The sequence below is a fragment of the Palaemon carinicauda genome, chromosome 33, assembly GCF_036898095.1.
Source record: "Palaemon carinicauda isolate YSFRI2023 chromosome 33, ASM3689809v2, whole genome shotgun sequence".
NCBI classification, from domain to species: domain Eukaryota; kingdom Metazoa; phylum Arthropoda; class Malacostraca; order Decapoda; family Palaemonidae; genus Palaemon; species Palaemon carinicauda.
In genome coordinates this window covers 24,053,913-24,069,269 of record NC_090757.1, presented here as the reverse complement: position 1 = coordinate 24,069,269, position 15,357 = coordinate 24,053,913, and the positions used below count along the sequence as shown (strand labels likewise).

The 15,357-nt window shown below is 36.4% G+C and overlaps 1 protein-coding gene and 1 long non-coding RNA gene across 6 annotated transcripts in view; one reads left to right on the top strand and one right to left on the bottom strand.

Annotated features, from left to right (window-relative positions):
- The window catches only part of LOC137625899 (uncharacterized), a 29,852-nt gene extending 24,480 nt beyond the window's left edge, over positions 1-5,372 (bottom strand). The window contains exon 1 of the long non-coding RNA XR_011040940.1: positions 5,161-5,372. This is a non-coding gene — a long non-coding RNA (uncharacterized lncRNA). The remainder of the gene's footprint in view (positions 1-5,160) is intronic.
- LOC137625897 (sorting nexin lst-4-like) overlaps positions 1-15,357 on the top strand; it is a 97,824-nt gene that overhangs the window by 15,445 nt on the left and 67,022 nt on the right. For 2 of the 5 annotated variants that reach the window (XM_068356863.1, XM_068356861.1), the window contains exon 3: positions 14,281-14,463. In XM_068356863.1, the coding sequence (XP_068212964.1) occupies positions 14,281-14,463 (183 nt within the window). Of the gene's footprint in view, positions 1-5,766; positions 5,919-5,944; positions 6,078-14,280; positions 14,464-15,357 lie in introns of those variants that run through there. The other 3 variants (XM_068356864.1, XM_068356865.1, XM_068356862.1) reach the window with 3 other exon arrangements.

Below are 15,357 nucleotides of genomic sequence, written 5' to 3'. Positions count from 1 at the left end.
ATATATATATATATATATATATATATATATATATATATATATATATATATATATATATATATATCGTCATCATCATCATCCACAGCAGAACAAAGGCATCGGACATATCCTGCCATTCGCGTGTTTATGGTCTTCCCATGCCAGTCCACACCCGCAAACTTTCTTAGTTCGTCAATCTATCGTCTTCTCTTCCTTCCACTGCTTCTTTTACAATCTCTATGGACCCATTCTGTTATTCTTAATGTCAATCTATTGTCTGTTATTCATATCATATGCCTTGCCCATGTTCATTTTTTTCTTTATTACATGTTGTTGGAATATCCTTTACTTTAGTTTACTCGCGTTTCTATGTTGCTCTTTTTCTGTCTCTTAGTGTTATTACCACCATTATTTTTTTCCATAACTCTTTGAGTTGTAACTAGCTTATGTTCTAAGGTTTTATTAAGGCCCAAGTTTCTGATGTACAAGTTAGAACTGGTGGGACCATCTGATTAAATATTTTTCTTTTAGAGAAAGGGGAATTTTACTTTTCATAATCTCATTTTGTTTACCAAATACTCTCCATCCCATGCTTATCCTTCTGTTAATTTCAGTCTCGTTCCCTGGGGAAACTTATTGTCTGCATTAAGTATGTATATTCATCAACAATCTCTAGAAGTTCGTTCCTAACTCTTATTCGTTACCTATCTAATTTGTTTTTTTTTATTAAACCTTATCTTAATTTTATTCATATTTGTGCTTTCTCTATTCAAATGTTCTATCATCTTTTGTAATTCCTTCCATTTTTCACTAAACACAACTAGTAGGTTGGCCAGGACACTAGCCACCCATTAAAATACTACAGCTAGAGTTATTAGGTCCATTGACTGGCCAGACAGTGCTGCATTAGATCCCTCTTTCTGGTTACGGATAATTTTGTCTTTGCATACACATACACCGAAGAGTCTGGCCTATTCATTCCACATTCTCCTCTGTCCTCATACACTTGACAACAGTGAGATTCCCAAACAATTCTTCACTCGAGGTACTAACCACTGTACTGCAATTGTTCTGTGGCTGCTATGGTAAGCAGCTCTTATAGGAGGACGCTCCAAAATTAAATAATTGTTCTTTAGTCTTGGGTAGTGCCATAGCCTCTGCACCATGGCCTTCCACAGTCTTGGATTAAAGTTCTTTTGTTAGAGGGAACACTCAGACATGCTTTTTTATCTTATTTCCCTTCCTTTTTTTTAAGTTTTTATAGTTTATATATGAAAGATATAATTTAATGTTACTGTTCTTAATATATTTTATTTGATTGCTTATTACTTCCCTTGTAATTTATTTGATTCCTAGTTTTCTTTCCTCACTGGGCTATTTTCCCTGTTGGAGCCCCCAGGCTTATATTTTCTCGCTTTTCCAACTAGGGTTATAGCTTAGCTTGTAATAATAATAATAATAATAATAATAATAATAATAATAATAATAATAATAATAATAATAATAATCGAATCTTAAGTTGTTAAGATAGTCTCCATTTATATAAATTCCTACATTTTCCCAATATAAAATCTTAAAAACTTCCAAACACAGTGTGAATAATTTGAGAGAGATGGGGTCTCCGTGTCTAACTCCTTTATCAATCACAATTTCCTCACTATCTTTGTGTAGTTTTAGGATTGCTGTGCGTCCTGTATAAACATCATCAAGTGTTCTAACATAAGATTCATCTAGGATTGTCGTTGAAGGGCTTTCATTACTACTGAGGGTTTGGCAGAATCAAAAGGTTTCTCATAATCTATAAATGCCATTCATAGTGTTTGTCATATTCTGTTGATTTTTCCATTAGCTCGTTAAATACATGGACATGGTCAGTAGTTGAATACCCACTTCTAAATCCTGCCTGCATTTTTTGGTAGATGAATGCCTATTTTTATTATTATTATTATTATTATTATTATTATTATTATTATTAGCCAAGCTACAACCTTAGTTGGAAAAGCAAGATGCTATAAGCCAAAGGGCTCCAACAGGGAAAAATAGCCCTGTGAGGAAAGGAAATAAGGAAATAAATAAGTGATGAGAACAAGTTAACCATAAATCATTCTAAAACAGTAACAACTTCAAAAACAGATATGTCATATATAAACTATCAAAAGACTCATCGCTGTGTTTCTATTCGGCCTAATATCTTTGTAAATATTTCATATATTACAGAGCATACCCTTATTGGGTAGTAATTTTTTCAGGTCTTTTGTTTCTCCCTTTGATCTGGATTAGTATATTGATAAAGTTTTTCAAGGCCGAATGTATTGAGCATTATTGCGGATACTTGGCGTAAAGTTCAGCCAGTTTTGCTACTATAAAATCTCCCCCGTCTATTGATAAATCAATTGTCAGACCATCTCCCGTTGCTTTGCCTCTTTTCATGCCTTTTAGTGCTTTCTTTACTTCTCCTACTGTTACTTTTGGTACAGGCTCAGGTTTTTTTTATTTTCTTTGTAAAACTTATTTCTTACATCACTATTGTATATCATTGTATAGAAATCCTCTGCAGTTTTTATCACTCCAACTCTATTGTTGATAATATTACGATTTTCATCCTTTAAAGTAAACCGTCCCAAGTCTTTTCATCATTTTGATTTTTCTTCCTTTTTTTAGAGTTTCCGCAATTTTCGTCCGATTGTGTTAACGAATATGTTGGCTTTTTTTATTGTTTCGGATTGTTCTGCTAATACTAATTCATCTCTCTTAGATTTTACCCTCATTCCCTATCTTTTTTTTCGTTAGGTTTTTGGTCCTTTTTGATAGTTTTCCTTGATCTTATTAAGAAACACGCACACACACAATATATATATATATATATATATATATATATATATATATATATATATATATATATATATATATATAATATATATATATATATATATATATATATATATATATATATATATATATATATATATGTATGTATAAACAATTTAAGCTTTGCATTTGACATAATTTTGTTTAGTGAATCATGGGAGGAATTGTACAAGATGATAAAAGATTTGAATAGAGAAAGCAGAGATGTAGGACTGAAAATGAATATGAGTAAAACTAAGATAATGTTCAATGAAAATGCACAATGATTTATGGACGAAAGCTCTAGAGATTGTTAATGAATATAGATACTTAGGACAGACAATAACCGTTTCCCCAGTAACTAAGGGCTGCCGACGCAAGAGCCCGTGTCCACTGGATAATCTAACAAGCAAGCAAACTAGGACATGAGACCGAAATTAAAAGAAGAATAAACATGGGATGGAGAGCTATTGTTAAACAAAATGAGATTATGAAAAATAAATTGCCCATTTCTCTATATAAGAAAAGTATTTAATCAGATGGTCTTACACGTTTTAACTTATGCATTCGAAATTTGAGCGTTACTAAAGCCTTAGAACATAACTAGTTACAACTCAAAGAGCTATGGAAAGAATAATAATGGGAATATCACTAAAAGACAGAAAAAGAACAACATGGATACGTGAGCAAACTAAAGCAAAGAATATTCTAACATCATGTAAGAAAATGAAATGGACATTGGCAGGACATATAATGAGAATGACCACTAATACATGAGCATTAAGAATAACAGAATAGATCCCTAGAGATTGCAAAAGAAGCAGCGAAAGGAAGAGAAGATGATGGATTGGCGAACTAAAGAAAGTGAAAGGACATGTACGAGGTCTTTGTTCTGCAGTGGACTAGTAACGGCTGAAGACACACAAACATTATATATATATATATATATATATATATATATATATATATATATATATATATATATATATATATATATATATATATATATATATATAGCTCGAAATGTCATTTAATTCGTATTCTGAAAACGTTATTCTAAGGTAACAATTCAGTTCATTTGGAATCTTCTTTTCTTTACGTAATTATGAAAAAAGTAAAACATTTTTTTTGAGAGTTTGAGAGATAAACACTAAATGAGTAACTAATCCTATATCAGTATTTATGATAAAAATCCTTACAATTATGCTTATGGCATTAATTTTAGTCTATGAAATTATAACAGGGGAAATTGTGATTAAATCATAGGCCATAGTAGTTCAAGTAGGGTCTTTTTAAGCGTATGGCTGTAAAATAAGACTATTCATATACAATTTCCAAGGTTTGTGGACCTACATATATTTTCAACTGATTGGGAAAGCTTGGACGTTACCTAAGGTAATCAGACAGAGGTAGAGACAGTCAGGCAGACATACAGAGGGAGAGACAGTCAGGCAGACAGACGGAGAGAGGGAGAGACAGTCAGGCAGATAGAGAGAGGAGATATAGGCAGACAGAGGGGGAGACAGTCAGGTAGACAGAGAGGGATAGACAGTCAGACGATAGAGAGAGAGGGATAGACAGTCGGACAGACAGACAGAGAGGGATAGACAGTCGGACAGACAGACAGAGAGGGATAGACAGACAGACAGAGAGGGACAGTCAGACAGAGAGGGATTGACAGTCAGACAGACAGAGAGAGGGATAGACAATCAGACAGACAGACAGAGAAGGATAGACAGTCAGACAGACAGACAGAGAAGGATAGACAGTCAAACAGACAGACAGAGAGGGATAGACAGTCAGACAGACAGACAGAGAGGGATAGACAGTCAGACAGACAGACAGAGAGGGATAGACAGTCAGACAGACAGACAGAGAGGGATAGACAGTCAGACAGACAGACAGAGAGGGATAGACAGTCAGACAGAGAGAGAGAGAGAGAGAGAGAGAGAGAGAGAGAGAGAGAGAGAGAGAGAGAGAGAGAGAGAGAGAGAATGGTTCGATGAAAAGTAGCCTACAACAGAACGCCGCGACGAAACTTTTTTCCTCAAAAGCTACACCCTTGCAGTTTCTAAGAAAATAAATTCCATTAACTGGTGGAATTTCCCAGCATATTGTGTACGACCAGCGGAAGACAATTGCGATATTAACACGTAACCAGGATTTCCTGTCTACGATTAACATAATTAATTAACTCTACCTGTATTCCTCATAAAACAACACAAAGTCAATTTTGTGATACATCCCATGGAGAGTAAATTTCACGTGAAGATATGAAATAAATACAATGGGTCACCCAATAGGACCAGTACATCCGATAACATTCATACTCACGGGAGAAAATTGCTTTCGATGTGGGCTGTGACTCATTCAGTAGCTTTGCCTGTCATCATGTTTGGTATGAAACAAAATACACATAATTAAGGAAAGTCCGTTTCTTGATGAAGACCTTCGATAAAAGTCCACAACGTTCACTGTTTTTTGCAATACGGTATTCATGAGTTAAGATTGAACTAAACAACGGGTTTAGTGTTTATTATTCTTTCTTCAGGAGCTCTTGATCTACAAGGATGCGCTAATTCCTAGATGAAGAAAGTACAGTTACGTCTTTGATTATGAGACTTGAAGTCACTCCGGTATACCCTTAAATACCATCTTAAAACTTAAATGTGGAAAAAAATTTTTATATGATTAAACATTGTTATCTATACTTTACCATTCTATAAAGGTTTTGTGTAATGTTCAATACAACATTATTTAAAAGAAATAGATTTAAAATCCCTACCTGCAAACTCTACATTCTTTATCGTCCTTGGTGATGGGACAGCGGATGCAGGGTTGCTGGGTTGGCATTTTTCAGGCCAAAAACTTCAAATTTGGCCTTTTTTGAAATTTGGTTGGCCATTAGCAATATCATGAAAAGAAAGTCTGGCCTTAAATGTTATAGTTTTGGCCATATTTACTAATGGGTTGGCCTTTTAAAGCGACAGCTGATTAGAAGTTGGCCTTTCTCACTTAGAAAACCTGGCAACCCTGAGCTGCGGATGTAACGTCATACATATGACAAAACAGTAAACATGGCTGCCGTTCAGGTGGGTTGATTCTTTATCTCGAATCAAAGTGATGAAATTTTGTGATATAATTGAGGAAATTTGTAGAAAAAGTTGGGAATGTAAATGTGAACTTATTCTTAATGTTTTACATACGAGTGAGTTGATGAGAAATGTAAACTGTGGCCGTGGAAATGGAAGGTGATTTAGAGTGTTCCTACTTTGAACAGTTTTACTTTCGTTCTGTGTTATTGTAATTTGATGAGGCACTTTTAGAGTCTGTAATTTCTCATGTATGCTAATTTTGCCTATCCTGTGTCTGCCAGCACATGTCTTGGTTGGGTATAGCCCTAGAATAGCTCTATGCTGCAGTAAGGTATTTGGTGCCGTACCCACCTTTCTATTTTAGCCTAGGCTCTGAAATACCCCAATTTTACCCTAAGCTTTACGTAGCCTACATTACCCTGTAATAGAGTACAATAATACCAAACTGGTAGCTATAATCCCAAGGGCTCCAACAGGAAAAGTATCCTAATGAGGAAAGACAAACAAGGAAACGTGAAACAATGTCTTGAGTGTACACTCAAGCTAGAAAGCTTTGGAAAAGTGATATTCTTGAAAAAAACGGACTTTTTGTATAGGTAATAACTGTTTAACACTAGAAAAGCTCTTCTCATCTGTAACTATGATAGAACCAAAACTTTAACCTAAGACAGTGGAAGGCCATGGCACAGAGTCTATGATAAACTCTAATTCTATCCCAGGCTATGTGTAACTTAATAGTTGTTTAAAGCAATCTAGAACTGTTCAGACCTTCTTAGGCTCTCCCAAAACACGTATCTCCCAAAACACGTATAAACTAATTGTTTGACTTCTAGGTATTATTGTACTGTATTACAGGGTAATGTCACCTAGGGAAAAAACTTTTCTATAGAAAAAAGTCTGTTCTCTTGAAAAGTGACACTCGTTCCTGTCGTAAATGAATAGTTTCAGAAATGTATATTAAACATATATTTTCTGTTCAAAATGATACCCTGTAATACAGTAAAACTTTACCGATTTTTATTTTTTATTAATTTACGGAAACTGTTTTCATGAGCCGAGTTTATTGAAAATGAGCTCAAAACACTCCATGCCGAGTATCTTGTTGGTTCCTAAATATGTAAGGTCCTCTGGTCTTTCACTACTTTAAAATATCCTCACTAAAGTTTTATTTATTTTCTTGGAGGCATTGTAGTAGTCTTCACCCGCTATTTCTTATGTTCCTAATTTGTTACAAATCCTGTCAATAAACTTTATTCTGAACCTACAAAATAGGTGCAGAATGAGTGTACAGTGTATGAAGATACTTGCACAGCCTAGCCAAACATCTTAAGTTCCTGTGAGATCAGAAAGGGGTCACAAGTGTTCTTTACTTTTGTATTCTCAATGAGAATACCAAACTTACTTTTGTATTGAGTCCCTTTTGGGAGTTGGGTGTAATAAAAAAGTATAAAGGCTGAATATATTATACTTGAATGTCTAGCCAAATCCATGAACTGCTATGGTATTCTTACAGTTTCAGCCAACATTGATATTTGATCTTAACTATTTTGGGTAAAATGTAGTTAATTTGGACAGGCAATATTTTGTATTATTCATCAAATAGTATTTCTGTATGGGGAAAATGTTCTTTATTATGACCTGATATGCCATAACATAAAGTAATTTTATTTTACATATGATTTACCTTTACCACGGCAATATTTTCCAAGGTTACCATAGTCCGCACACGTCACGGGTAGCTCCTGCTTAGTTTTGAAATTTCATGATAGTTAGAGCTTGTGTCGTGTTATGAACCGTTCGTTGTTACTATTAATGCTGTCCCATCCATATACATTCTTACCCTTGTTAAGTTTGTAGTTGGTTGGGACAGTTGCATTTGATATTGCTTTAATAATTATCATGAAATGTTAGGTAGGGTAAAGGTCATTTTAATGCATTGATCGTTGACACCACAACCAAGTTACTTGTTCTGTGACCTTGGAACTACTAGATTAGGTTAGGTGGGTTTGCTAGGTTCTGTGGCCTTTTACAAATCTCAAAAATCACGTTTTGTCCTGTTTTCGCACACCCAAAGCCCCAGGTTCCCACCTGTGTCCGTCAAGTGTTCATAGTACAGTACTGTATGTAGAACATTGGGACAAACGAGTGAAATTTCAGTTATTCGATATCAGATGAAATGCCAACCACATATCAAGGATTTTCTGTGTTCCAACACGTTTCTTGGTGGCTATTCTCGCACGTTTTCGACACCGTGTGCTGAGTGGTCCAAGTGTGTAGATTGTTGGAACAAGCATTTACAAAACTAGTGAACTCATTAATATATTTCATTCATTTATAATTCCAGTGATAAAACAAATGATTTCTGATGTTTTTTACTCTATTTTCTGGCGATCCCAACCCTGTCCCAACAAACTACAAAGACTCCAACTTGAATATACTGGCAATTAGTCATTATGGTGATACTTAACAGTGAATGATTTTATCCCTATCTTTCTCTAAAGTCCTGAGGACGTATTAACTATGCTAGCAAGTGTTACTTGTGGTGGGGTTTTGGCAGCATAGCCTATGTAGTTTGTTGGGACAGGCGTAACTTTTAGTTAAAATGATACTCTTGATTACTAGCGAAACTGGAATTTTCTATAATAAATGGACGAGTGCTGGCTAGTATGCCATTTTTCTCCGTATGGGTAATGGGGGTCGAGGCATAATAACTTGCGTATCGGTCTATTAGAATGTGAAGTATTTCTCTCTCTAACTCCATTGTTTGTTTACATTTGGGAGACTAATGGTGCTATTGGCATTGTGCATCCGTTGCTTGCGTTTGCTTGTGCAAGCAGTTCTGATTTTTGTATGACAATCATTACCTGGCTTTTTAACTTGTTACGAGCTTCCTAATACAGTACTGTATTTATGCACATGTTCCCGGATGTTGTTCTACAAGTCATTTTTTTCTTCCCTCCCCTTCAGTTTCAACTTCTCTTCCATCACAAAAAGACATCTCCAAGAGGGAAGTACAATCTATTTTGAAATTTAATGTAATTTACTCTATGCCGGCAATGATTGATAAAAACGCTCTCTGTTCAGTGTATAGCTATTGTTGCTTATGTGAAAGTAAAATATGTCCCCGAAATAGTGACCCACGAGGTTGGCGTGCGCATCACATCCATGTACCACAACTGGTTATCTTGTGTATTTTATGCAATTGACACATTTTTTGCTTTTCCCCACCTCAAATTCCAAGTTTCATCGTCTTTATATAAGGGGGTCCAAAAACTCATGAATGGTGGTTTGCCCCAAGAATTATAAAAAATATATGGTTCATGTATTTGGCTAAAAACTAGTTTCATGTATTTACCTAATTTTTTTTATTACTTGTCAAATTACCTACTTGGGAACTGAGGTGTTAGTTAACCAAGTTTTGTGCAGCCATCTCAGGCCTCAGGTGAATTTGTCTAGGTTTCTGTCGGTTACATCTTGCAGGTAGTAGGCAGTGAACATAGTCATTTCCACATGCCCGCTTGGAACGCAGCATCACAGAAAAATTCTTATTTAATGCTAGGGATGTACCGATACTCCTGACTTCATGGGCACGTTGACGGGAACTGGTATGAGAGTGGTCTTGGTGAATGGCTTTGTCAATTGCCTGCCTGATCTAGGAAGAAAACAAATTCTTTGTGATCCTTTCGCTTTTCTCTGTGCTTATGAAGAGCTTGTTGATCTGTGGGCAGGCTCTTTGGGTTCTCTTCAAGTATCTCCTCAGCACCCTCACAAAGCCAAGTAACAGCTGATTAGAATCATCTGTTACGGATCGACGATTCAATTTGTAAGGGCCTAAATCTAGGATCACTACAGCCAGTGCTCGAGTCTTGGCTACAAACTCGAGAACGAAACAGAGCGAGTCACCCATCCCCTTGAAAGGGCAGTGTCATAAGACAGACCATGAAGCTCACTGACTATCTTTGCAGAGGTCAGGGCTAGAAGGAAGACAGTCTTCAGGATCAAGTTTCATTCTGAGGCTTCACAAAGAGGTTTGTAAGGGGCTCCTTTCAGTGAATATAGAATGTTAACTACGTTCCAAAGGGGTCCAACTTGTAACTAAGAGCATTGTGGTCATAAATTAATATACTGTATAAGCATCCATTGCTTCCTGCGTGGTAAGCCATGGGAAACTTCTTTGTTTATTTCCTGTACAGTATATAAATTCGGAATGTATTTATAGAAGACGTGCATACCTCTCATGACAAATGAATTGCTTAGACCGCTAATATACTCGCTTTGTATGTTTAGCGAGGTGTCGAAGGTTTTCCCTAGACCACAGTCATATGCTGAGATACTACCGATAGAGAGTTATGGGGTCTTTTGACTGGCCAGACAGTACTACATTGGATCCTTCTCTCTGGTTACGGTTCATTTTCCCTTTGCCTACATACACTCTGAATAGTCTGGCATATTCTTTACATATTCTCCTCTATCCTCATACACCTGACAACACAGATTACCAAACAATTCTTCATCACCCAAGGGGTTACTGCACTGTAATTGTTCAGTGCCACTTTCCTCTTGGTAAGGGTAGAAGAGACTCTTTAGCTATGGTAAGCAGCTCTTCTAGGAGAAGGACACTCCAAAATCAAACCACTGTTCTCTAGTCTTGGGTAGTGCCATAGCCTCTGTACCATGGCCTTTCACCGTCTAGGGTTAGAGTTCTCTTGCTTGAGGGTACACTCGAGCACACTCTCCTATCTTATTTCTCTTCCTCTTGTTTTGTTAAAGTTTTTCTAGTTTATATAGGAGATATTTATTGTTGTTACTCTTCTTAGAATATTTTATTTTCCTTTTTTCCTTTCCGCACTGAGCTATTTTCCCTGTTGGAGCCCCTGGGCTTATAGCATACTGCTTTTCCAACTAGGGTTGTAGTTTAGTAAGTAATAATAATAATAATTAGTAAACCTGGGTAAATGTCCATACCAGAATTAGGACTTCTACCCTCCTAAGAGTGAGTCATCCACATAAATAACGTAAGGTTTGTTAGTATGGGAACAAATGACAAATGCGGAGATAATTTGTATTTTTCTCTAACTAATAGAAAACTGTACAGTAGTTTATATAAAATGGCTTGCCATCACCTGTCCCCCCAGAAGTCCTGCCTGCAATCAAAAAGTGACGCAGCTCACGGCTGTGAGAGTATATATAGAGGCGGCTGGGTGCCACCCCTGGCCTACCCACTCATGTGGCTAGGCAGGGTTGCCACCTCGCAATCAAAAAGTGACGCAGCTCATGGCCGTGAGAGTATATAGGGGCGGCTGGGTGCCACCCCCGGCCTACCCACTCATGTGGTTAGGCAGGGTTGCCACCTCGCACTTTGTCTAAGGAGTACCTTCCAGCTTTGCCAAAAGATAACCCACAAATAACTACAGGGTTGTATTAGTTAGACAAAAATACAAATTATCTCTGAATTTGTCATTTTTGTTAAATTTTCTATTCCGGATATGGATATCAATCTGTAACAGTCATTCAGTTCATTCTTTGTGTTTTATCCAAGATTTTTCATAATCCTAATCATCCTTTGCATTCAGATCATCCTTGACTGTACCGTCCTGTAAGTAGCACCGTATTCTAAAAGTTTTATTCCAGCTGTGACCAGATTAAGGAATGACCTTTCTTATCTGGCAGTTGAATTGGTGGAACTTCAGAATTTCAAAGTTGCAGCAAATGCATTTATGTTGAACTGGTAGACATAAGTCTCTCTTTATAGCTTATATAAGACAGATCTTACTGATCTTGAAATATTTTATATTTTATATTAATTACTTCTCTTGGTTTATTTCCTTTCTTTTCGGAGCTATTTTCTTTGTTGGAGCCCGAGGTCTTGTAACATCCTGCTTTTCCAACTGGGGTTGTATATTAGTCAGTAATAACAAGAGCCATCATGATCCAGGTACATAGCATTTAATTTAAAATTGCTACTCTCCTTTGATGGAGAGTTTTCTTCCTTGACAATACTAGGCATCAAAGGAAGTACTTGCCAGGCTCTATTATTCTAAGGATCTGATAGGCAATTGCTGGAGTCTCTCCCTCACTCCTGTACAGAACCAGAGGGACTGGTATATTTTGGGAAAGAAAAAGAACCAACCAGTTCAGTTCTAGTGTAGGCTTCTTACCCACCATTGAGGGAGTCTCCCTATTTAAAAGGACGAAAAGTTTGTATACCTGTTGATAAAAAAATGGCTGTTTCAGCTTTGCTAAAGACCTCTGTTTTAAAGGAATGTTTATATACCTAGGAAAAATACTAATTACAGTACTTTAAAAACTTATTTCTTTGTGTATGCTCTATACTTGATTTTTGTGTGCAAAATTACCTGCGAGGTTTTAACCAGTTTAAACTATAAATATAATTTAGTTACCCTTATATATTGGCGACTCCCAATGTTCAGCTTAAAAATTCTGCCTTATGTGTAAGAGGTGTTTGCAGGGAGTGTGAAGATTTTAAAGTACTTTCTGTATGAAATCAAAACGACAAGCTATCTCGTAGGGAGGTAGTGCTGTCAGTTCACCTTAAGTGATGCGCTGTAGGTATTTGTTTTTTCAGCATCATTTTGGACCCTATCTGTAATCTCTATTTAGCCTTTTGATCTATACTTCTTTTACGTACTTCCTCTCTTCTGTCTTGTTGTCTTAGCTTTTACTATACTTTATATAGGACCTGTTGGGGTTTCGCCCAGTTTCACGTGAGTATTGAATGCCCTCCCAGGCTCCAGTGCAGAGGCTTATAACCCAAGTTCATGAACATATTACAAAATTCAGACGTCCAATATCCATTTAGAAGTACAGAAGTACTGTAATTTATTATGGGGTCAAATATATCCCCCTTCCAGAAATTTGAATTTAATACTCTACTGTACTGAGTAGTTCCTACATTTATAAGTATTTGCTAGGTTTGGTAACATCAGGTTAAAACTTGTATCTATATTTTCTGATTTGTTCCTCAAGGTCAATGCAGATCTGAGTTGGGGATTCCATTGTCAAAGGTTTAGAACCTGAGTATAAATGGTTTGGGCTTGTTAGGAACTCGTAACCAGAGAAGCTATGGATAAGATAATAGGGCAGAAAAAGATAAGAGTATACTGTACTTTTACTGACTTAAGTCAGAAGTGCTAAAATAACTTTTATCTGGTACAGACTTTATTATTCCATAAAATTATAGTTCTTTGAGGCTCCATTAGTACAGTATTGATTTGTGGAGTGGTGGGACTGCCTTGTAAATAGATATAAGGTATATACTGTACTATTATACTTAATTTTATACTGTAGTACAGCAAGTAAAATTCAGGTGGTTTGTCATTGTAATTCTATATCACTTAGATAAGCTCGATAGGCACTTTGTTTATATACACCCACAGTATCACAAGTTCTGTGGTTAGCATAATGATGAGACACTGTAATGAAAGATAGTTGTAAATTGATATTTGAAAAGTTATGATAAACCCATGAAGATTTTTTAAATTTTATGCACTGTATTTCAAGAATTATTTTACCATTTTCAAATTATAGTTACAGTATAAGATAAGCAAGAGTGCTCTATAGGAAACTTAACATTTCAATGTACTTGAGAAAGAACACTTGCAGGTTAAACAAATGATTTAAATATGAAGATAACTACCAAAGAATCCTCGCAGGTTTTCTAATTTTATTACCATCATTTTTGTACAGTATTTATATCGAAATTTTACCCCCCTTTTATTTTTGTTGACGACTTCATAATTTAGATACTACCTTCATGATTAGTTTCCTTGTTAACTATTAAGTTTTCAGATCTTTTAATGTACTTTACAATAGTGATCAAATACTACGTACTACATACTTTAGATTCGTTGGCAACAAATCTTTAAACTCTCTTCTCATTTTTCTTACATGGTAATCATTCCAAGCGTTAAATATAAGTGTGTGCAGTATTAAACTACATTTCATGGTAAAATTTATTTTTATTTTATGACAACCTTCCCCTAACAAGTGTGGATTTCAATTTCGGTCTGATAGGTAGACCCCCTTAATTTATTTCCAATACCTATTTAATATGTAGTTTGTTACCCAAACCCTTTGAAGATCTGGTGATGCACTTTGGCGTCATAACCGAAAGTTCTATATAAAAAATCTGTTCTGCTTTTAATTCAATATTCTGTGTATCTTTTTTCCTTTGTTAATTATATTATGAAGCATCAAGTGTAGTAGGTTGACATGTGACTTCATTGCTCCATGGCTTTTTTTTTTTTTTGTCACAGCATGAGTTACCAAAGGGTTAATACTATTTATTTGATAGTTAAGGTTTTTATGGCGGTAAAATGCAAGGCAGTTAATTTTCCAGGTGCGGGTATTGTATAACTTCGATGCTCAGCCAGGCACAGGTGAGCTAAGCATCAAGGAAGGAGAACTGTTAACAGTACTAAGAAGAGATGTTGGGGAAGGATGGTGGGAGGGGACCAATGCACAGGGTGAGGCTGGGCTCTTCCCTGCAGCCTATGTGGAGGTAGGTTCAACCAATTTGGAGGTAGGTCAAATGTGTAATGGAAACGCATTGATTTTGTTGTTGCAGTAATGGGAAGTAATTTTGTAATATACCATGTTTAATCTTTAATGTATATTTGTCTCCTGATTAAATTGTAGCTATTCGATCCCTGAATGGGTGAAATATCTACTGTTATGTTTTTTGCCTTTAAAATAGATCTTTTGCCTGATAAAAGCAGATCTAAGCAAAGGTTATTTGATGTTACAAGATAAGGTAAATACTAGATAACAGCATGTTGTTCTGGCACTAGATACTTTTCATAGGAGTGTTATTTCAGCGCTAGCTGAAAACCAGCTGTTAGGATTTTGCGAGGTATAACTACCCTGCTCACATCAGCACTAGTAAACAGTCATGACTCCTCCGTTAAAACTGTAAATAAAAGATTTCCTTTAGCAACTTGCCGAAAAGCAAAAAAGTTTCCCTTTTCATTTCTTTTTCTTATCAGGTTTTACTGCTCTGTGAGATCCAAGAATGCGGGTTTGCCCTGTTAATAAAGGGTGCCATTGTGGTACCTTCCTGTCCGCTGAGAAGACGGATACTCGAGGTCTCTGCCCTGCGTGTAGGGTCACACTTGCTTACAGGAGTCTCCTTGTTCAGTGTGTAGAGTGTGGTCGCCTTCCCTTGGATGAGATTTAGTAGGTGATGGAGGAAGAAGGCGAAGGGTGGTCATTCTCCTTCAAGGTCAGCCTCAAAAAGGGAAGAAACCTCGCCATCATTCTCCATCAACTCTATCTGTTCTCAGTGACTCTACTTATTCTTCTTCCCCGGCTGGGAGTAGAACAAGTAAGAGGGGCGCCCATGTGACCCAGGACAACGTTGAGTGTCGGGGTCCTCCGCTGTTGCCCCCTAGAGAAACAGCGCCTGGCTGCCGCCATA